The following is a 22,474-nucleotide window of genomic DNA, read 5'->3' on the forward strand; positions in this document are numbered from 1 at the left end:
AGGGTAAGGCGTTTCAGCCCCGGTTTAGTCGCGGTAACACATCGCGTCGTTCCTGGACATCCCAGATTGATGGAAGGAAAACAAGCGGCAAGCCCGGCGATGTGTCCCTCTGTCGTTAGCTTCCGTTGATGATGACTTTCGGTAGATGGCAGGCAGCAAAGATTGTTCTGTTGAAGTCCAGGTCGAGGCGGACCGTCGGGTTATTGCCCCTGAAGCATGCATGTACACATGATATTTACGGTGTCTGCATCCAGTACTCCGTAAAGGAGGGCGGGCGAGTCACCAGGCAGACTGCCGTGTCGCTAAAGTCTGTTGAATGCTCGATGCAGACAGTAACTCGCTCGATGCGATGGAAGCAGGGAGCCCGAGTCATGGCGGTGTAAGATAGCCCTGAGCGTGGCGGTCGTGGGTGCCATGCCAGTGGATTTCAATGCCCAAAAAGTGGGCTGGGCTTCGGCTGGGCAGTCTTTAGCCTGGCCACTAGAGCGCCGATGCGAAAGTGTGCTGGCACCAGGCGAGGACGAGGCTTGCATCTGCTCCTAACAGGCAGAATCTCTGTAATTACCTGGAGTTGTCCTGGAGGCAGATTCAGAGGCGGTGGAGTTGGTGTCGATACGCCAACCTCGTCGCTCACCCGCGCGCAGAGCAATCCAAGCCCAAGCTGCCTTTGCCTGCGCCTTTCAGTCCTCTGTACCACCTTTGACAAACGCAGCTACACTCCTCACTCCTCGCCTCGATCCCTCCTTCCCTCCAGTCGCCCCTTGCGAGCTTCACGTACACACGTCTTTGTTCTTTTCGTGCGTGCAAGCGCCTGTTTACTTGAGGTCCCGATTCTCCATCCCCCCCCCGACGACCATTCTCGCTCTCTCACAAGCCGGATTCTCTGCGACTCCGCCATGATCGCGACCTTTTTTCGCATTCGCTGGTTTTCGCAGATTCGTGGTAATTGATGATTGGTCCTTAATACCATCTTTTCAAAGCCTTGTCGAGCCTCTTCTCAACGACTGACCCTGGGCGACCCTTATCACGACCTCAATCCTTCAAAACGCCCATCATCGCAGGACGCGCCTTTGACTTGGCCCCGAAGCCTGGAGCTTACTGCCCAAGCAGCCTCACGCCTCTTATCGCGTTGCATCTGCGTCACGATCGATCTCGTTCCTGAAAAGATCAAAGACGGACTCGTTGGCACTGTGCATTGCAATAGCCCAGCTCCGTCAACCAAGTTCACTCCACCTCCCGCTGCCACACGGCACTTTCAATTCAAGACCACTACAACCTCGACCATTTCGTTCCAGCGCTTGAGGGTACACTAAGCGTCAAGTCGACGCCTTTGCCCAGGCGGACGACTCATTTCCCCTCCACCTCACCGCCTGAATATGTCTTCGGCGTCTGTCCATGCTGGCAGCCATCCAAATCATCTCCAGTCGTCTCCACCCTATCCACCATCCCACAACGACCTCTCCTACTATGATCAACGATCACCAAATGCCGACAACTATTACGGCACTACATCCACGAGCGGTAATGGACGACGTGCGCCACAACAAGAGCAGCGATCTTATGAGTACTCGCCTCAATCGCAGCAGGTGCCTTCGCAAGGAGAACATTCAATACCGTACCCCCCGCGAGAACAACGAGAGCAATACGATGGCCCTGCACCCGTTCCGCCGCCGCGGACTTCTTCCCAGCAACAATCATCTTCGCATCCCGTCGCACCGTCAACGGCGCCACTAGAAGCACGAGTCGCTGCCTCAAGACACGCTCGACAAACTGCGGAACAATACAGCAGAAATTCTCCCCATCAAAGAGACGACGGCACTGCCGGAACTTCTTCCTCTTCGCGGTCACGAAGAAAAAACCCGAACAGCCCAGATACTCCTCAGCGCTCGACTAGTGTAAAAGATGCCACAACAAGTCGAGCAGAAGGCTCATCTCATGCCAATGCACCTGCCCCTCTTGTCCGCGAGTACAGCGAGGTCATCAACCGTGTTGTAGTGTCCGATCCTCGAGTCGATGCAGAGCGCATGCAAGAACGCGTGGCAGAAGCCCATCCTGTCTCAGGACCCCAGATCGATCTTACGGGAGCCCTACCACCTCCCAGCGAAGACGTTGGACCCGGTCCTGCTAGGAGACAAGACTATTCGAAGTCGTCCTCCCGGCGGAAAGATGTTCAATTTGGTGATTATGTCCTCGGTCAGACTTTGGGCGAGGGCGAATTTGGCAAGGTCAAACTTGGTTGGAAGAAAGATGGGAGTTCTCAAGTCGCCATCAAACTCATTAGGCGTGACAGTGTTCAAAACCATCCCGGACGGCTACCGAAAATCTATCGAGAGATATCAATTTTGCGCGAACTCGCCCATCCGAATATTGTTCGATTGCACGAAATGGTGGAGACCGAGAGGCACATTGGCATTATTCTCGAATATGCGTCTGGTGGAGAGCTTTTCGACTACATCTTGAATAATCGGTACCTCAAAGACCCTGCTGCGAGAAGACTATTTGCCCAGCTTGTATCCGGCGTGGGCTATTTGCACAAAAAGGGCATCGTTCATCGGGATCTGAAACTGGAAAATCTACTCCTAGATCAGAATCGGAACATCATCATCACCGACTTTGGCTTCGCCAACACCTTCGATGCGAAAGACTTGCTTAGCGATGAGATCGAGTACAATCTCACGAACAAGGATTTCGTCCGTAAGATGAAGCTCGACCGGCTAGACGCCAGAGGTTTGCGCCGTGGAGATCTAATGCAGACAAGTTGCGGCAGCCCTTGCTATGCTGCCCCTGAATTGGTGGTTAGTGACTCACTCTACACTGGTCGCAAAGTGGATGTTTGGAGTTGTGGTGTCATTCTATATGCAATGTTGGCTGGATACCTACCCTTTGACGACGATCCAGCAAATCCTGAAGGCGACAACATTAATCTACTGTACAAATACATCACTACGACGCCCCTAACCTTCCCCGAATATGTCTCACCACACGCAAGAGATCTATTACGACGTATCCTTGTGCCCGATCCGAGAAAGCGTGCCGATCTATTCGAAGTTGCGAGACACAGCTGGCTGAGCGAGTATCACCATGTGGTCTCGCACATCACCAGCAGCACCACCAATATCGCAGATATCTCAAACAGCACCGTTGCAAGCGACTCTATGAACGAACCCGCGATGCACCGGAGTGCATCTGTACGTGAGCCCTCAAAACATGCTCCGCAAGCTACTCCGACAATTGAACTTGCCAAGACTCCAGAAGTCGATGAGCAAGATCAGACCTCGTCGAGCTCCAGGAGAACGCGGCACACTCTGCAAGCCGAGTATGTTCCGCCGCATACTCACACGACCCGAGGCCAAGACCCTGCCTCTGTCACCGCAGCAGAATATGCCCGAAAGAGAGGCGACGACAAGCACACCCCTACAACCCAGTCGCCGGTCACTTCGAAGCCTCTACCTCAAGAACCACGATCCCAATTGGACAAGATGCTTCCGCCGACACGGCCTGGTCGGGATGTGCCAAGATCCGTCTCGGATTCGACGGGTGCATTTGCTGGGCAAGGTCAACAGCAGCCGCGGCCAAGCACGCAGGGCTCGATGGCTTCACGAGAACCTACGAGATCCGATCTGAGATTGCCATCGAGGGGTTCTTATGGCCAGCCTGTGGCTCCGACTGTTGCAACTACGAATGCCCAGGGGCGTGTAACGCAACCAGCCAAGGCGCCTCGGGGCTATAATATCACCGGTCCTGCATCACCAGTCACTCACCAGCAGCAACAATCAATCGGACAGCCCATGACCCAAACAATGCCGCAGCCAGTCACACAGCCCCAAAAGAACCATCACCGCAGATCGAGCACATTGAGCGGCCTGGGAGAGAGACTCTTTGGCAGATCTCCATCTGTGCGCAAGACTGATGAGGAGAAGCCGAGTAGAAAGGATCGCAAATATCCTCCTCCGAGCATGAAGCCTTTGCCTCAGGATGGACATATGGACTATCAACCGAGGCAATCGACCGATTCTAAGCGCTCTTTCTCATTCGGGCTCGGCAAGAAGAAGAGCACCGATTTGGAATCACAGACTGAAAGACCTCAAGGTCGTCGATTTTCGCTCCTGCCAGCTTCAATGTCGTTCAAAGGCATGATGGGAGGTGGCAACAGGGACAGTGCGCAGCCATCTTCTGCGACCCTTGCTCCGCAGACGCAGGATCAGCCATGGTCATCGAGACCCGGTACGCAACCGAGTCAAGCCTCGGCGCCGCAGGCACCAAGCTACGACGGTCAGCAAGACCAGATGCAATACAACAACTTCTCCCGCCCTCCACATGCTCAGTATCGACCGCAGCAGGCTGCACAACATTCGTCCCCAATGTCGTCCCCACAACAACAGCAATCTTGCGATGTGTATGGCGGTACCGGAGTGTTCAACAACCAGCCGCAGAGTCGCTCGCATGCCCGCGGCGCAAGTCAGCCGATGGCTGGGTATGCCTATCCTGAACCCGCAAGTGCGAACAATTCGCGGACGTCGATGCAACAGCCGCGCCAACAACGCGGTGTGCTTGTGAAGCCAAATCGCAAGTTCACGGATGTGTATGATGATCATCCACAAGGGCATGGCGGCAGCTCTGGGGCTGTTCGCAAAGTCCAAGACTTCTTCCGACGGAGAGGGCGTGCAAGAGCGGATTCCGAATACCGATAGCGTTGTTACTGAGGTTACCTGCTAGCGCAACGAGTGTTCTGTGCATCAGTTGACTCACGTTGCGATGCGGTGCATAATGCAGCTCTTGGAGTGGACGAGGGCCAACTAGCTAGTGGCTAATGGATGGTGTTAATCGGAAAGTACTAGGCAAGCAGCAGATTCGGCGGTGCTTGCTTGGGTATTACTTTGAACCCGGCGTCGAAATTACTACTATACCCTTTTGTGTCTGCGTCAGATGGCTTGTCTAGCATCGCGTGGGCGAAATATGAGGTCTTTGGAATATGTATTGATGGCTTGCAAGTGTTGGCTGTTGTACCGGCTGGAGGGAAGAAACTCTATTGAGTCAAAGTGGCTATTAGCGTAGTGTGTCAAGTGTTCACCGCCCGACAGCGGCAATCAATTGTATGACAAAGTTGGCAATTGAGCCTTCCGTTGATTGACTGTGTCTTTGTGATCGTGAACTAAGGGATGGAATATATTTGTCATTACCACGTGTTAGAGATGTTGCTTGAAGGAGGTCGACACCACTTGTTGTCTCCATCTCAGCTACCTCCCTCTGTCAGAAATGCTCTCCTACAAGCCACGCTAACATTTCTGTTTACACCTCAACTAAACACAGCATGTGCTCGCATTGTTGTATTTGCAAGCTCTTCAATATTGGCCACAACAGGAGTTCCAAGCAAGCCATCTGAGAAGAGAGCACTATCGAAGGAGCCGCTAGCTTGGGGAGTGATCGCAATGACTGCCCAGGGGATGGTTCCTCACCCTTGTGACAGATCGTTCGCTGGCATTGCGGTACAAACCAGGTGGCTGAAGCGAGCTCGAGGTGGCTGAAGGCAACATCTCCATCCACATCGGCGTGTCGGCGCCTTGGCGTACGTAGAACTTCGAACTGCGCCCAACTTTGCGAGACCTTGCACCTTGCACAATCTTTCACGTCTCTCATGCTCCTATCAATACGCCTTCGTGTGTCTAGCTTCTGTTGACTCGCGCACAACATGAACGGCTACGACTCAGCCGGCGCCAAACGCAAGCGCTCGCGCTCTCCATCTCGCTTCCAGGATCGCCCATACCGCAGCCGCGATGGGACCCCGCGCCGGGACGAACAAAGTCGCCAGCCATGGTCGCACAAAGACCAGATGCGCATCAATCAGATACAAGAAGATGTGCGCATGCGTGAGTGGGTCGCTGGCGAGGATGACTTCGTGTTGAAGCAGGCAAAGAAAAAGGCAGAGATCCGCGTCAAAGAAGGCCGAGCGAAGCCCATTGACTGGCTGGCAGTTACTCTACGAATCATCGACGAGACTCGAAATCCACTCGACGACGAAATCAGCGATGAGGATCTAGACTTCGTCGATCCAGACACTGTCTTCGACGATCTCTCCGAATCTCAGATGTCCGAGTTACGAAAAGATATTGATACCTACGAGAAGCTGGAGTCGAATAAGAAGAACAGAGACTATTGGCGAACGATGCAGATCATATGCAAGCACAGACAGAAGAAGTTACGCGCCTCTGGGCCAGAAGGGAGAGCAGTCAGCGCGGTTGCCTCGGATATCGACAAGTTGCTGGCGCCCAAAACATATGAACAGTTGGAGGCGCTCGAGAAGCAGATCCGCGCAAAGCTAGACTCGAACGAGCCCATCGATACTGACTACTGGCAACAATTACTTGACAGCTTATTGCTTTGGAAGGCGAAGGCAAAGCTGAAGAAAGTCTACCAGGATGTCCTCGTATCGCGAACGAAGACGCTCCGGACCGAAAGCAAGCTGGAAGCTATGCGAGCGCAACAGGATCTTGCAAACGCATTAGGGACGGCGCCAGCCGATTCGTTGACATACAACAAATCGCTCGACCCGGAACCAGCTCTCCAGATCGCCGCCAAGGACAAGCAGCTGGAGGTTCAGAGCGAGTCTGCCTTCCTCTCACAAATTAGCGCCGAACGTGCGAAAATCCGACGCATGGGCTATGTGCCTCTCCCAAAAGGGACTTCGAATACGAGCAAGCCCACCACCACCGCGAATACTTCGGGACCGGCTCCGTCCACCACACAATACGACCGCGATGTCGCCCGGGGAGTTGATGAGGACGAAGAAGTTTTCGCTTCGGAAGAACCGACTTCCATGGCTTCTACACAGCCTCTACCGTCATGGGCTGCGCAATATCGCCCGCGCAAACCACGATACTTCAATCGCGTCCAACTGGGCTACGACTGGAACAAGTACAACCAAACCCACTACTCTCACGACGCTCCACCGCCGAAAGTGGTACAAGGCTACAAGTTCCACATCTTCTACCCGGACCTTATCGATTCATACAAAGCGCCCACATACAAGATTATTCGAGAAGATGGCAGGAAAAAAGGCCAGACTCTAGCTCCGGCGGGAGAGGAAGACACGTGCATCATTAGGTTCGTAAGCCCGGGTCCGCCCTATGAGGATGTGGCTTTCAGGATCGTCGACAGGGACTGGGATTATAGCGGCAAAGAGGGGCGTGGTTTCAAGAGCACGTTTGAGGGAGGCGTGCTCTCGCTACACTTTAGCTTCAAGAAGGTGTATTACAGGAAGTAGGATATGTGCATGGTCTTTTGGGTAATGTGCCTATGACTGCTAAGCTTGGAATGACGAAGACGACATGTGCGGACGTCGGCGCCACTATCTTCAGGTCTGGTGGCCTCGTACAGTAGTCCGTTTCCGTGTGAGGCGCTTGACTACCACCTCGTGACTTGTGAGGATCACCCTAGAGCCCCGGAGTTGCGAAGAAAAGGTGGAATGGCAAAGGCCATGATGTGGTCCGCGGTGTTTGATCTTCGGTCTATTTTTAATTCTTAATAGCCCTTAAGACTCTTCTAACAGCTCGACGGGTCCCAAAGAACCAGGTCATCCAGTAAGATCTCGATCATTGTCCTAGCTTTACCTATGCACTGAGCGCCATAGACATAGATATGCATCATCCTCGAGTCGTTGTCGACGTCACTCTGTTCTGTCTGACTTGCAGTCTCGAGCTCATGGCGGACACTTTGGAGCCAAAATTCATATGACTTTGGCTCTTCGATGGCAGTGAAGTATCTGCTACCATTGCGCCTGACCCACTGGATAGCCACATGGAAATAGTTTCGAGAGCTGTCCACGTCTCGCAGGGAGATGAGCCGTGCAAATGCGGCTATGTCGGTATTGTTGTCGATTTTCGGAAAGGAGCTCGATAATTTGGTGTCCCAAAGAACAAATTCATCACGAAAATATAGGTAGATGTTGATGACAAAGTGATACTCGGGGTTCTCGAAGGCAGCGCTTTTTGCTGTTTCCCGGCTTTGTTCGGTGATCTCTTGCTCTCGCAATCTGATCATTTCATTCTTGGAATTCAGTTGCTTGTTGTATTCGTCCATTTCTCGGTCGCGGCAGGCCAGTCTTTCTCTGAGCTCATCAACCAGTTGCGGCAGCTCATTGCGCTTGGCCTCAGACGCTTCAAGACTCTAAGGCACGTCTCGAGACTCTCACGCTCTGTGGCGTAGCGTCTTTCCATGACTGCCATTCTGGCTTGGATGCTGTTGACAATATCTGCGGGGTGGTTGGTCGAGTGCTTGAAGACGCCGCTGTGGGGAGGTGCAGAAACGATAAATGGCAGACCTAAGTTGGTGGACAGGGATGCAGCCTTGTAAGTGGGGTAATGTGACTCGGCAGTGACAAACGAATGTAAGGCAAAACTTGACCGAAACTTCAAGTCATGGCTGGGGATCTTAGTATACATGTTGGCCTCTTGCCGGGGCTGGTTCGGATCCTACACGTCTCGCAACGGTGAGACATCGGGCAGTTTTGGACGCGAAAAAGAAAGTTCTGATGACTTCGTGCATTGCTTCGTGTCTGTATACTAGATATGAGGTCCATGCACCGTGAAAACGATGGCACTTGTCGGTATTCAAGCCAGGTTGACAAACCAAGTTCCCTGACACTTAGGCTCTCAGCGTGGCCTACGCTGACGAGAGTGAGCGAGCGAGATGATCTCGAAGTGTTCAACATATGCGACTGCAGACGAGTACAGTAGCAACTCAGGTCTGAGCATGATCCGAACAGGTGTTGACCAACACTTCAGTGAAAGCAGAAGTTCGTTTGACATGCAAAGTGAGCTTCGGAGGCAGAACTTGGCGTGCGTCATCAGGCAACTTCCTCTTGACCAGCTCACGACACTCACCTCCGCAAGAGCTCCAACTATTCTTCGCTTCGGGCTCTACCGAAAGCTCCCCCAATGCTCACCCCCAACTTTAGACTACCTCCCCACGACGATCATCCGTCCTGCGGGCTTGGTGTTGGTGGCGATGCTGCATTTAATGTAACTTAGGCTAGCTCCCCCGCAACTCCACGTCACGCCAGTGGTCACAATGGTACTACCCTAGGTAAGCAGTCTGAACTACAAAACAGGAACAGGTAAGATGCTCTCGTAGCTTTCAATGCATACAACAGCTTCCCTACCTCGCATTGACCGCCATGGCTTCCCTCTTCGTGGCGGGACTGTCGCTTTTCGCCCTGACTTCTCGGGTGGTCAGTCTAGACAGCGAGATTGTCTTCAATGGTACATGTCCTGACTACGTCGTCTACGCCGGTGAGCATCATGGACCATACTCTGAAGGAGCCTACAACCTGTCTTTCCAGCGCCCTCCATTGCCGTGCAGGACGTGGAACTCGACTGAAGTCGAAGACACCGTTGAACGCATGAGAGACATCATCACCGACCCAGACCTGTACCGAGTCTTCCAGAATTCGTTCCCTAATACTCTCGATACTGCTATCCGGTGGCATGGTGTGGCGTCCAATAACAGTGAGGAGGAACTGACCTTTATCATCACTGGCGACATCAATGCTATGTGGCTCCGCGATTCCGCCAACCAGCTGCAATCCTACCTGCCTCTCCTCACCGCCAACTCCTCTATCGACTCGCTCGCATCTCTCTTTCGCGGCTGTATCAACCTTCAGTCTCGCTACATCAACACAAGCCCGCACTGCAACGCCTTCCAGCCACCTGAAGAGGCTGGGCTCGGTGTGAGCGAAAACCCTTACTCCCAGACGGACGAAGTCACTCCACCTTACTCCAACCAATCCGTCTTCGAGTGCAAGTATGAACTCGATTCTATTTCTGCCTTCCTTCAAATATCCCATCAGTACTACATTACCACCTCCGACCTCAAGTTCTTCGACTCCTTCCAATGGGTCGATACAGTGCGCACGATCCTCAACACCGCCTACGACCTCATGAACGGCACCTACGCGCCCGATGGTCAAGTGCTCGAGCAGCCCTACACTTTCGAGCGCGAAACCACATCCGGCACCGAGACCCTCCCCAACGAAGGGCGAGGCAATCCTGTTCGAGGCGGCACTGGCCTCATCCGCTCCGCCTTCCGTCCCTCGGACGACAGCAGCATCTACCAACTCTTCATCCCCGCCAACATGATGTTCAGCTACTTCCTCTCCACCACCGCCGACATCATGGCCCAGCTCTCCCACCCTGACGCCCCCACCCTCGCCCCCGAGATGACCTCCCTAGCCGCCGCCATCCGCGCCGCCATCGACGCCGCCGGCCTCACCCTCGCCCCCTCCTCCACCTCCTACTCCAACCTCACCCAAATCTACGCCTTTGAAGTCGACGGCTTCGGCTCCGCCAACGTAATGGACGACGCCAACATCCCCAGCCTCCTCGCCGCACCCTTCTTCGGCTACGACGTCGCCGACCCACGCTACCAAGCCACGCGCGCCCACGTCCTCTCCGAGGTGAACTCGTACTTCATGCGCGGACCCGTCATCTCCGCCGTCGGCGGCCCGCACCAGAGCTTCGGCATGGCGTGGCCGATGGCCAGTATCGTGCGCATCATCACCGCCGGCACACACCCCAGCCCGTCCACGCCACTGCGGCCGGACGGCAACGGCAACGGCAACGGCAGTGCAGCACCCGCGGCGGCGCAGCTGGACGCGGCGGCCAAGGCGGAGATCAGGCAGGAGCTACGGCAGTTGGTGGCCAGCACGGACGGGTACGGGCTGATGCACGAGAGCGTCAACAGCTGGAATGAAAGTGATTGGACGCGCCAGTGGTTTTCATGGGCAAATGGCCTGTTTGGGCAGATGGTGCTGGGGCTGGAGGGGACGGGGTTGCTGGAGGAGAGTTACCAGCCTGAGTGAGCTGCCCATGATGGGGGCGAAGGTGCGGTGCTTGGGGTAGTACCATGAAGGGGGTGTGTTCAGATATCATTAATGTTTTTGTAGGGGTGACTCCCCCTTGCCAATCGCTTGCTATGGTAATTGTCCCGTAGTGCAGGCCTGCAACCCTAAATCAGAAAATGATGACGTGCTCTTTCATTACAGGAAAGTCCGTTTGATCCGGCCAAGACAACAAAGGCCTGTCGTGCTCGTTGTATATGTGTGTTGGAGTCTTTCCGCCGCTCCTCTTCAGACGCTTCTTGATTCTATCGCTACAAACGAGGCGAGGCGCTTGCAAGCCTCGATGACAACATGACGAAAGAGGCACTTCTGGTGACCATGTATCGATTCGTCCGTCCCCATAGCGAATCTTTCGACCGTGGGTATCTATCCTGAAAGGACTCCAAGGGAAGAGAGTTGGTTCAATGGCTCGCCCTGTAGCAAATGGTAGGCACCATCGGACTGCGGTAACGACTATGAGCCCCTGGTGGGTGTGTCTTTGTTATCTGTTTCTGGGGCACTAGTAGTACCAGTGGCAATAGGTGCAGGTTCGTGCGACTGCTCTATCGACCGTTCCGGGGCGATATTTGTTGTGCCGTTTGTTTGCTCTGGCTCGCGCTCGCTTGGCGGTGCCGAGTCGATTTCGGCCAGCTTCCGCTCCGGATCGAGTATTTGGTCATTCTCCCAAGCTTCGGTTTCCTTAGCCATGGCCCACCGGACATACGGGACTGAAGCAAGACCCCAGATCAGAGCCCAAAAGAATGGAAGACCCCAGCCTAAAAAGGTTAGCATCAGCGACGGATAGACAGGGAGCATGACACTCACCAAGACCGTAGGCAACCTCTTTGGACACCTCGTGAATGCAAATGATTACTATGAGGACAATACCAATGATGATGGGGGGGATGGACCAGGCCCAAGACAGAGTTCGCATCATTTGCTGAAACATTGGGCTCGCCTCGAAGCGAGCATGAATGGCTTCCCGATATGGTCGACCGGCATTGGCATTTACAGCGATAACGTCTTCACAGATGTAGAAGACGCCAGGCCGGACCACCTCACCTTTTCCAGTCGAGCTGATGCGGAAAGGTGCGGGCTTCTTGCGGACATGGTAGATGGTTGGGAAGAGGATACCTACCCCAAGCACGAGCAATAGCCCAGGGCCGGGGAGCGACAGAATGCGTAGCCAGACGATATGGGGCGCAGACCCGATGATGAGAAAGGCTGTGATAACAGCAATGGCCAATGAAGACAGCCAGTTAAGGTAATCGAAAGCCCAGCGATTCCTTGTTCCAAGTGGCCGAAAGAAGTCTTCCTTCTTGATCAGACGCCAGGAACGCACGCCGAATTCGACATAGGTCGGACCACCCCAGATTGTCGCAACAACGGCAAAGACTATCATGAATTAGTGGGATAGTGTCATCGATGAGACAGGGTACATACTAATCCATCCTTCAACATCACCAGCGAACTTCAGTGCGTAGTACAAAACAATGGGTATAACGCAAGCGTCCACAAAAATGAGGAAAATGAGCATGAACAACTTCCATCGTCGCCAGCCATGTCGCCAAGTGAATGGTAGCTGTGGTAGTAATGTTGGGTTTTGCTTGTAGTATTCCTGCAGAGTGCTTGCTCGTCTCTTGAACTCGCGTTTCGTGGCGGCTCTGCTATCATAGTAGACGTTGGCGTCTGGTCTGTCTTCGAGTCGTTCGCTCTGTCGACGCTGTATGGGCCGAATGCCCTCTGTGCTCTTTCGCCCAATTCCCAAATGAGCCGGTCCCGGGCTTTCCGTCGGACTCAGGGGTTGTTGAGACGATGATTCTTGTAGAGGAGGGGATTCAGGACCGAAGCGAACTCTGAGCTGGCTTGAAGATTGCCGGGGCAAGTCCACGCTTGCTCTGCTACCGCGCACGACCTCAGGCATAATGAGGACAGCTGGTGCGGTACTGGTGTGTTAGAGCACGGGGTGAGTCGTGGTGGATAGAGACTGGAAGTGACGGAGTCGTGTTCGCGGACGTGCGATCTCACGACTTGGGTGTTGATGTGGTGAGAGGCCGCCGCATGCAGGGCTAGTGGAGCTCAGACCGGGCGATCCGGGTGGAAAGGAGGTTATAACGTGGTGTAGTCAGCATGTTGCTGAGACGAGAAAAGCATCGTCATCTTGATTCAGCAAAGGGCAAGTCTGATGATGCAGCGCTGACTTCAACTCGGCAGATGAACCTGATTTTGACCTGCAGATCATGCCAGAAGGGCCGAGCCAATAGGGTGAATGCTGAGTAAGGCTTGCCACGCTAAACCCGGCGTGGCAGAGGCTTGTTGATGCCAAGCCTCGGTCGATAAGAAATCAAGACCGGCTTCGCTGTTGCTTCTTTTGTGCTCTCCGCTGTTCGCCTCTGGAAGTGTACAGGTCTCAACTGTGGCAGTGACGAGCTTGCAAGAGACCGGATTCTTGGTGCACGGTGCATGTGGCGCAAGTAAGTAGGAATCAGGCCTTCACCCAGGACCGCATCCCGTAGCCTTCAACCTCACCAACGAGCTGCTCTCCATCTCCAGGCTGCCAAGAGTTCTCTCAGACCCTTCATTTGGATACTGGCCAGAGTTTTCTCTTCATGCCATCGAGAACACGGAAATGGTGCTTCTTGGGCGACGTCTGGTTTCTCAGAGATGGATCTGTGACGATGTTTGCCCCTGTTCCTCTGTCGACAACGAAAAAGGATTGCTATTCGCGGCGGCGATTCGTTGGCTTGCGTGCCAACATCTGGATGTAGCTTTGGATCGGTGAAGCTATGCCTGAATCCACAAATACATGCGTTCTGGAGCATTCCATCCGCTGGCAGCTGCAACTACCCTCACGTGGAGAGGAACAACGGTCCTCCCGGTCACGTGGACAGCGACTGCCAGAACCTCACCCAACAGCTTTTCAGCCTCTTCAAGAGCCTGGTGGTTATCCTTGGCGATCCTTGGTCTAGCCTAGATCATCAGGTCACAAGTCTACAACGGACACAACCATGAGCATCGCCCCTGGAGAGCAGGTGGGCCGTTTCGACTATGCCCGGCTTCGGCTGTTAGCTGCTATCGCCAAACCAACGGCTGGCAAATTTTTCCGCATCAGGCTGAGTGGGATGGCTACGGGAACGTGCCGCAATTCTTGCCACGACCGTACACCAGAACCCGTCTGGCCGTATCCACTCTGGCCTTCAACGTCTGCAGCTGCACCCCCTGTTACACAAGGCATCACCCCCAGCGGATGGAGCTCCATTGGCCGGAGCATTCCTTCTCAGGTTGGCCTAATGCTCCCTCTTGCTCTGCTGTGGTACGGCCAATCTATTCCCTGCTTCATCTAAAGATCTGAAGTTTGCGGCGTTTGATCTATCCCAATGCCCCCAAATCCGATCTCATCGCCCCCTCTTCAATCTTGCCTGCAAGCTATTCCCTGTTTGCGTTTTCCGCATTGGCCTCTTGCCTGTTTGCATCTCTACGTCTCCACCCAGTGCTTGTCTTGAACTTGACTCGCCAAACCTCTACGCTTGCTATGCAAGAATGCTATTGCTACAGTTGACACATACACAGCTCACCCGTGTATATTCTTAATACTTGTTTCCCACCTCCTTTGTTTCCCGATTCATCCGACCTTCCGTGCAGATGCAACCTCATACCCAGACCTCAACATTCGAATTCGCGGCGCCAGACACAGCCTTTCCACAGCAATCTTCAGCAAACCTGACCCACGTCATGGAAGGCTATTCTCAATCTGACAACAGTCTGGTTTTCCCGACAGATATCAATGAGTCTTGTGTCGAGCCACGGGTAGGAATGCCAGACCTAGGAGAAGCTCAGCAGGCCTCTGAATACTCCCAAATCCGCCGGTCAAACGCGAGCCTTGAGCACTGGTTGACATGCGAGAGCCCTGTCGCGAGAGCAGCATCATTCGACCCGGCAGAGCAATTTCAGAATCGCTACCGATTGCCCTCGCTCTCAAATTCGACTCCACTGCCAGAGACTTTTGACGGGGCGAACGACGTCAAGTACGACGTTGAGTCCTTCGGGGGCATGGCCATGCTAGACGGGTCTTTCGAACAACCACCTTATCATCTACACATGTCTGACATCGACAATGAACCCCCCAACCAGACTCAAGCCCAAGCGTGGGTGTCAGAAGAGGACCGTTACTTAATCTCGCCCCCAGGCATACCATATTTCTTCGGCCGAGACTACACAAATTCAAGATGCGTTGCGCCTCCGCCATCGCCCTATTCCACGCCTAGCCTCTTCAACGATAGCCCAGTTCTATCGCCCTGCTTTTCTTCACCAGAACTCGGCCCAATGAAGTCCGACTTTTACCCGATGGCCTATACCGCGCCAGTCCCAAGAAGCACCCCTCACGACGATCGAGACCTGGATGACGACGAAGAAGTGTCGGGCGGTAAGCCATACGCGCAGCTGATTCAGGAGTGCTTGCTCCAATCTCCGGGTCACCGCATGATGCTTCGAGACATCTACGACTGGTTTGAGAGAAATACGACAAAGCCACGGGAGTCCGGGGGCAATGGATGGCAGAACAGCATCCGGCACAACCTTTCCATGAACAAAGTAAGCTAAGACGACCGGCTATTTAGCAATTTCTTACTAAGCAACAACCAGGCATTCGAGAACGACAAGACGACGGTGACAAACGCTCGTGGCGAGCCTAAGAAGGCAACCAGTGTCTGGTATCTGACCGAGCATGCCCTTCGCAATGGTGTGCAGTCGACCACCAGATATCGAAAGGCTGGCGGCAGCAGAAGATCGGCCTACAACCGCGAAATGGATTCGAAACGGCAGTGCTCTGGTTCTAGGGGCGGCAAAGCAGCACGCAAGGCGGCACAGATGCGTCGGCTGGAAGCTGCCGCGTGGTCTTCGCAGGTGCCGCCGTCTGACGATCTAGAGCCATTCGATCATTTGGTACATGCAGCCAACGCGCTGGGCGAATACCCAGGCACCCGCGGCAGTACACCCTTGTCGCCGTCCGACCACTACCCATGCACACCAAAGTCGTCTGCGTCGAACCCTGACTTACCCATGAGGGCAATGGGAGATGTGCCATGCTATGGTCCGGACTTGAGCTACAACGAGGTGCAGCTTCACGATGCTCTATGCCAGGCCGGCTACGGAGTCAATACAGAAGTGCCCTGGTGATGGGAGTCCTTATCTTATTCGACGAAGAGACCCAGCCCAGCAGGCGTACATGTTGATTTGGTGTCAAATCTAAGTGACGATTGATGGCTGCTTCTTGCATGGCTGGCGTCCCATTTGTTCACGAGGTTGGCCAGTGTTCGGGGGCCAGCGGGAAAAGGTCTTGTCATAATGATACCATAGATCGCCAATCGAACCATATTGAGCCATGTCAGGAGCGTACAACACTTGAACTTACACCCCAGCACAGCCGTGACTGCACCAGCGCCGCGGTGGAGAAAGGTGTATACAGTATGGCACATACCCAAGATCAGTCCTAGTAGTCGGCCGGACTGTTCGGAAACACGGGCTGCCCTCGGGTCGTGCATAGCAGCCACCTCGTCGCGGGCACGAACTAGCAATTCGGATGTTCGTCGACCGCGATCTCTTTCTGGAGAAGTGGCTGCTATTGCTGTGGCATACTGCACAAACAGGCGCAGGCGTGGTGGCTAGGTCTCTTTCCGGACTCCCCGCTGGGCTCGGCACCAACGAACCCCTACCTGCCAACCCCAGCTTCCGGATTTGTCTTCTTCATCGCTCTAATGTGCAGCAGCCTAGATCCTCTTCTGCATCTCTCAAGCGACCGAACCGGCCTCGCATGAGCACCCAACGTTGCGAATGGTGCGCTTAACACGAGCTGCCCATTAGCGATACCGCAAATACAATCACGCATGCGCATCCGAACCTTAGCAGGCTGTCCTCGATTCATCAGAGATATCCTCGTGCACTACCAGATCTGAATCACCGCTCAGCAAGCCTCCCGCTTGAAGTGCTCGCTTGGCTGACTTCAAAGCATGGAACGTCTACCGAAGATCTCTCGTCGCTTCCGCCACACAAGTCCGTTCTGAGCCGAGCTGCTCCGTGCCATATTTCTCTTGCCAGCCCTGGGGTTGTTCGCAGCCACGCCACACCCCAGTTGAACCAGGGGCCGCAAGCCTGCCACATCAGCAGATTTTCAATACGATCCAATCTGATATCACATCTTCAGCGCTTCTTTGTTGTTGTCTTGGTCCATCATAGCAAGGTCCGAAGCTCGCACAGCTCTGCATTACGTCAAGCAGCAGGTCAACATATCCCACGTGGATCTCTTCCGAAGCAATCATAGAACAGCGAAGATCTTACGGGGAAAATGTTCCACCTGAAGTGAGGGGAGGTCCTAAACATAAGCAGAAAATTCTTCTCAGATCGGGCTATCCTTCAACAAGTGTATGTCATTCAATCGTCGGAGTCCCTCCCTCCACTACTCGTAGCCGGACCCGGACCGACCGAGCTTGGTATCCATCCAGGGCTGGTACTTTGAGACCCTTCAACGTGCAGCCGGAATGCCGTTGTTGAGCATGGGATGGGATTAGACTGCTGCAGGGCTTTCTGCGAGTAATGGACAGGTGAAGAGTGCACTTAGCCATAGCAGGGATCCGCTCTTCGTACTCCAGGGGTAAACCTTCCTACATGTCCGTCGGCAACCTTGTTGGAGGTCAATGCATCGCACTGATTATGAGCCGCGCGATTGGTCTCGGAATCCAGGGTACTCGGGTGGCGTAAGGTCCCTTCCGATGATCTTTGGCTTCACCAGCACGCCACCCAATGGGCAGTCCGGAAGCTATTAGCGATGCGCTCTGTGTTGCTGTGACAGCATATTTACGGCTGCATCAGGGAGACCCCTGGTTGTCAAGTGCGGCAAAAGCTCGTCTCGAGGATGTCAACGCAACGTACCGGCGACGTCGACCTTGCTTGGACATTAAGCGAGTGACCGCTCATACAGACCTAGACCCATCCAGTACCGAGCTATCTTTTGCATTCGCGACCGCAGACTACTCGTGCTCGGCAAGAAAGCAATGAGCATCTCACCTTGTTCGTCGGAAAAGGACAAGCGATGAAAGTCCCCGGCACGCAGATACTTTTCCGTCCCAACAGCACATACTCAATTTGAGGAAGGTGAAAAGCGGCATGATTGGACATATCGGGCATGATATTCCATGCACAATCTGAATCCAGATTTCACAAGACGAGTACCGAGATCAATCTCTTGCTCTCCTATCTCATCTGATCTCATCTCATCTGGATCGTGGACAATCTACGCCTCCAAATCGCGCTTCGTGGCGAGTCTAAGCGGACCGTCCAGCTGCATCGATCTTTTCACAGCGGCATGCAGCTGGCAACGCCATCCCTGGAGCCATGATATGTGCAAAGCGTGGCAAGTTTTGTTTCGTATGTACGGTCCGCACCCCACCTTTACGGCTCTGACAAGCTTCCTCCGTGCAACCTGTCACTAACGGACAGTGATAGGCGATGCATGTGACGCTCCACTTACCATCCATGGGAGATTGAAGATCCAGCCCAACAACCGACCCTGACATTGATCGTGATTGCACTGCTATGGCATCTTGGGGTCCACAGAGCACCGGCCACCCACGCCTATTGGAATCGTCTCTTGCGACGAATGTTAACGCAGGCGAGACCGCGGAAGCACTCTTTAAAGTGCCAGCCAATTGCCGACAGGACATGGCGAACACCCGGCTCGCACGAGGCTGCAAAGAGACCACAGACATGCTGTCGACCGCTGGTCAAAGTATATACCTAGCAACGCCTCTGCTGGCTTGCATGGGGAGGCTTAGAGTACGAAGACATCTCTCTGCAGTCGATTCAGTAAGACGTCATGAGAATCATGGCTCCATGATAGCCTCCCTTGACGACAGAGGAGCCCTCTCCTAGTCTCGTGTCTGCTTCCCGGCTTTATGCTGTGTACACCGTGCTCGTGCTGAGGGACACTTGGGACCACGTCGCTCGAGCTCTGTCTACGCACCAGCAAGGATGACTATCATTGCACAGTCTATCCGTGGAGGTCAAAAGTGAAGCAGAAGAAAGCCTTGCTGCAACGCTTCGGGCATACTTCGAGTAGGCTTGGACTGCCGGAACGCCAGACTGAGCGGCAAGACACATAATTCTCAAGATCATAGATTGAACCCAGGCCTGTCGTTGAGTTCAAAAGCGTTCTGGACGCAGCCGGAGATTCACTCCATCCTATCCGGGATCTCTTTCCCGCCCCGCTGCATCAGTGTGTATGTGCGTGTAACACCAAAAATGTCCATTCCATGACATGACTCCACCTTCAAGCCTCTCCAACAAAGACAGGGCTTTCTTGTGTACCTTGCGCACCGCCCAGATTCTGTGTCCCCACCCCGCGCCCGCACGCCCCTGGACCACTCAAACGACGAAAGACTAACAGGATGCAACACTTGACATGTATCACGGCAACGGCCGTGACTGCTTCTGCTCCTGCGTCTCTGACAGACAGACTTGAGACCCGACAGACAGCCTGACAGCCGACAGGAGTTCCATTACAGCCACGGACGGGACACGACAGGGCCAACATGACAGTTATGACAGCGGAAGCCCCCGTCAAGCACTCTCCCGTTTCGCAACATGGTTGAGGTGTGCAAGGTGGGAACCAGGTACACATTACCCGTACAACTAAACTTTCCGAACGGTCCCTCGAGCCCTTCTTTGTGTGACCGTGGCAGAAAGGTCCTGGTGTCGTTGTTTCCTTCGCTCCTTGTCTGCCGCTTCTCTGATCTTACTGGGGGGCGCGGCGGACCACAAAAGGTAATGTGCTGTGCAGGGAGCAAAATGCTTTTCGCGCGTTGCGTTGTTGGTTGTTGGGCGCGGGCCGGCGGATCCGGCTGTCGTTTCTCCTGGCCCCCGTTCGGTTCAACACATTCGAGATAGCACACCAGAAGTTCCGCGCCACAGATGCCCTGTGCTTCGTCTCAGGAAATGGTCTTTCTTGTGCACTGAGCCACGTTCCCGCGCCCGGCAGCATCCGCGCCAATTACCGCCAGCAGCAAGATAACACAGCTGTGGAAGGCCCGTGCGGTGGGATCCAAAATCCGTCGTCGCCAGGAAATGTACAGTATCCTCGAGCAAGGGCCTAACTGATTGGCAGCGCCGAATCAAGACCAGCTTGGCGCGGTCGAGAGACTACAGGTGTACCTGTGTAGCCAGGTCGCTTCACAGGTCATGATAGCGCACGAGGAGGCACAGCGCGATAAGAAGCCCTGAGCCCAGCTAGATAGCGCATCGCAGGCGCAGATTTGCACAGTGCCGCAGACAATGTCGTACTTGACGAAGCACAAGACCATTACGAAGTACTCCGTACGTTTCACCGTAGCAGCTCCGCCAACGTCAATCGTCAACGTCAACGTCAACCTCGTATCATGCACGGGGCGGGGTTGGGCGGACAAGACAGGTTGTCTTTGACAGTTGACAGCTTACACAGCCGCTGGGGGATGTTGATGGGGTTTGGGCTCGCACAAGAAAAGGAAGAAGAAAAGACCAGCGAAGCGGAACCTTTGGCAGAAACGGTTGTTGACTTTTGTCGTAACGGCTTTCCTGCCTCGGGCCAGTGCAGCTGGGCGGACTGGAAATGAGCTGCAGGTTTCGAATGGTTGAGGTAGGTGGGTTGCGCGGGCCTGGTGCGCATGGGATGGAGAAAGTGTTGCTTTCACTTTCACCTTGACACTGACACTAACAGTGACGGTTGTGGGCGGGCCAAAGAACACAAAGAGGAGAAAGACTCGAAGCTCAGGCCTGTGGGAGGGCGGGTACTTGCAGGTGCCAGGGAATTTTCTGGACTTGTGTGACCTGAGGAGCGGATGGAGAGGGGGATGAGGCAGTGTTGTGGTGCAGAACGGAGCCTGGGGGAAAGGGTGCGAATAGGTGAGTTGGGCGGTTGGTGAAGCGGAACTGCATCGTTGTACCCGTACCCTTCCTCATGGTCGTTGCGATGAGGGTTTTCGATGCCTCTTCTTGGCAGGAGCGGCTAGGGTAGAGGCGATGTGGTTGCTCCGCTGGAGCCAGTCCCTCAGCGTCTGTTCCCATTGGCATAGGATCTGCTGTAAGCTTAGCTCATGAGCGCTCACCAAGCGTCAGGGTGGGACGGTCTTCGGATTGGACCCCTGAATATGGGTCTGCAGAAGTCCAGCCAGGTAAGTTGGGTAAGTGTTCGGATCAGTTATTCCCGAATGCTGTTGAATAGCTCGTGTCAATAGCGAGGGCACATCCACCACTCAGTCAAACGGGCGAGCACCAAATAGCAACAAGGGAATGCAATGGGAATCATGTCTTGCTCATTTCACGTCGTCATTGCCAGGCAACCATGCACTGAGCAACGCTCCATGAAGAAAATCCCCTCGTTGAGGCCCGTTTGCAAAGTTGCCCGGTCCATCAACTCGGATCTATTTTTCCATCAGTTCGTGCGCACCCGAAGGAGCCGCAGTGCCCCCAGACGAAATGTACGCATCGCAACTTTTGGCATTCGATGTATTGGTATCATCGTAGCGCCGTCCGCCCATCAGTTGAACCCCACCCCTTGCAGACGACACCTACGTCGTAAAGAGCACCTCTCTTTCGTCTCCTAAGACTTCTCATCGTCAAAAGAGTCCGCACGCTCCATCATCATCGCCAACCAGAAAAAATGCAATGCATCGTTGTTCATCCGCTGACGTCCACCCTTAATCGGCCGCTTTGCTTCATTTCTTGCCGCTCTTGGACTTGCCCTCGCTCTCCTTGAGCACCTTCTTGACGATCTTCTGCTCCTCGATCAGGAAGGCGCGCACAATGCGGTCGCGCACACAGTTGCCGCAGCGCGAGCCGCCGTAGGCTCGGCGCACCGTCTTGTCGGCCTTGGAGGTTGTGGCGTACTCGTGGGGGCGGAGGGCAGGAATCTGTTCACGTGGGTGTTAGTGCTTTGGTCTTGTAGTGGTGCGAGAAATCGGCCCGCAGCTGAGTTTGGGTATCGATTGAAGAATGGGTTTCGGGAGGGGAATTTAGGATAGGTGAACGTACACCGGGCAGCTTGGTGCCGCAGTCGCCGCACTTGGGAGCAGTGCCGCGCTTCTTCAGGTGAAGAAGACGGAGGCTACCGCCGGGGGTCTTGATCACGCGGACCTTGTTGGACCGGGTGTTGTAGCTGCAAAGACCGTCATGTTAGCGCATTGTCCTTGTATAATGTAAAATCTTGGTCTCCGTTGCTCGTGAAAATGACTAGGACGAGAGACAAGGAGCCGTAGGGAACGTACGGGTTGCGTCGTCGGTACTGCAGGCGCTGGGTGGCCATTGTGACGGTGTTGTCGATTGGTAATGGGTTAGAGGAGGGAGAAGGTGAGGTCGCGGATTCGGTGGTGCTGCAGGTAGAAACGGCTCTAACAATTTCGAACGCAGACAGTGCGCTCCACAAATTTCGCCAAGATGCATACAACCAATCATATAACGATGGGCTTTGGGGTGGGATCATGGTCACGTGCGCCGCCCGGCGGGACCGCGAGAAAATGTTCAAGTCACCACTCGGGCTCGCACCTCGATTCCCATTCCACGACTTTCACTGCCTGGTGG

The 22,474-nt window shown here is 54.3% G+C and overlaps 7 protein-coding genes across 7 annotated transcripts; 4 read left to right on the plus strand and 3 right to left on the minus strand.

Annotated features, from left to right (window-relative positions):
- Positions 1-1,376: 1,376 nt before the first annotated feature.
- Positions 1,377-4,691, plus strand: HMPREF1541_07189 (uncharacterized protein; the record flags this gene model as incomplete). The annotated part of the gene is made up of 1 exon (XM_008721514.1): positions 1,377-4,691. The coding sequence occupies one exon, from the start codon at positions 1,377-1,379 to the stop codon at positions 4,689-4,691; it is 3,315 nt and encodes a 1,104-aa protein (XP_008719736.1).
- Positions 4,692-5,689: 998 nt separating this feature from the next.
- On the plus strand, positions 5,690-7,261 carry HMPREF1541_07190 (uncharacterized protein; the record flags this gene model as incomplete). The annotated part of the gene is made up of 1 exon (XM_008721515.1): positions 5,690-7,261. One exon carries the CDS (start codon positions 5,690-5,692, stop codon positions 7,259-7,261), a length of 1,572 nt encoding a protein of 523 aa, XP_008719737.1.
- A 278-nt stretch (positions 7,262-7,539) lies between these two features.
- Positions 7,540-8,076, minus strand: HMPREF1541_07191 (uncharacterized protein; the record flags this gene model as incomplete). Its single annotated transcript, XM_008721516.1, has 1 exon — positions 7,540-8,076. The coding sequence occupies one exon, from the start codon at positions 8,074-8,076 to the stop codon at positions 7,540-7,542; it is 537 nt and encodes a 178-aa protein (XP_008719738.1).
- Positions 8,077-9,172: 1,096 nt separating this feature from the next.
- HMPREF1541_07192 (uncharacterized protein) lies at positions 9,173-10,855 on the plus strand (the record flags this gene model as incomplete). The annotated part of the gene is made up of 1 exon (XM_008721517.1): positions 9,173-10,855. The coding sequence occupies one exon, from the start codon at positions 9,173-9,175 to the stop codon at positions 10,853-10,855; it is 1,683 nt and encodes a 560-aa protein (XP_008719739.1).
- A 492-nt stretch (positions 10,856-11,347) lies between these two features.
- On the minus strand, positions 11,348-12,797 carry HMPREF1541_07193 (uncharacterized protein; the record flags this gene model as incomplete). The annotated part of the gene is made up of 3 exons (XM_008721518.1): positions 11,348-11,649; positions 11,699-12,268; positions 12,317-12,797. 3 exons carry the CDS (start codon positions 12,795-12,797, stop codon positions 11,348-11,350), a joined length of 1,353 nt encoding a protein of 450 aa, XP_008719740.1.
- Positions 12,798-14,605: 1,808 nt separating this feature from the next.
- HMPREF1541_07194 (uncharacterized protein) lies at positions 14,606-16,048 on the plus strand (the record flags this gene model as incomplete). Its single annotated transcript, XM_008721519.1, has 2 exons — positions 14,606-15,463; positions 15,515-16,048. The coding sequence occupies 2 exons, from the start codon at positions 14,606-14,608 to the stop codon at positions 16,046-16,048; spliced, it is 1,392 nt and encodes a 463-aa protein (XP_008719741.1).
- Positions 16,049-21,612: 5,564 nt separating this feature from the next.
- HMPREF1541_07195 (60S ribosomal protein L34-B) lies at positions 21,613-22,199 on the minus strand (the record flags this gene model as incomplete). The annotated part of the gene is made up of 3 exons (XM_008721520.1): positions 21,613-21,807; positions 21,929-22,052; positions 22,162-22,199. The coding sequence occupies 3 exons, from the start codon at positions 22,197-22,199 to the stop codon at positions 21,613-21,615; spliced, it is 357 nt and encodes a 118-aa protein (XP_008719742.1).
- Between the last annotated feature and the right edge of the window lie 275 nt (positions 22,200-22,474).

Source organism: Cyphellophora europaea (genome assembly GCF_000365145.1).
Source record: "Cyphellophora europaea CBS 101466 unplaced genomic scaffold supercont1.7, whole genome shotgun sequence".
Lineage (NCBI taxonomy): Eukaryota > Fungi > Ascomycota > Eurotiomycetes > Chaetothyriales > Cyphellophoraceae > Cyphellophora > Cyphellophora europaea.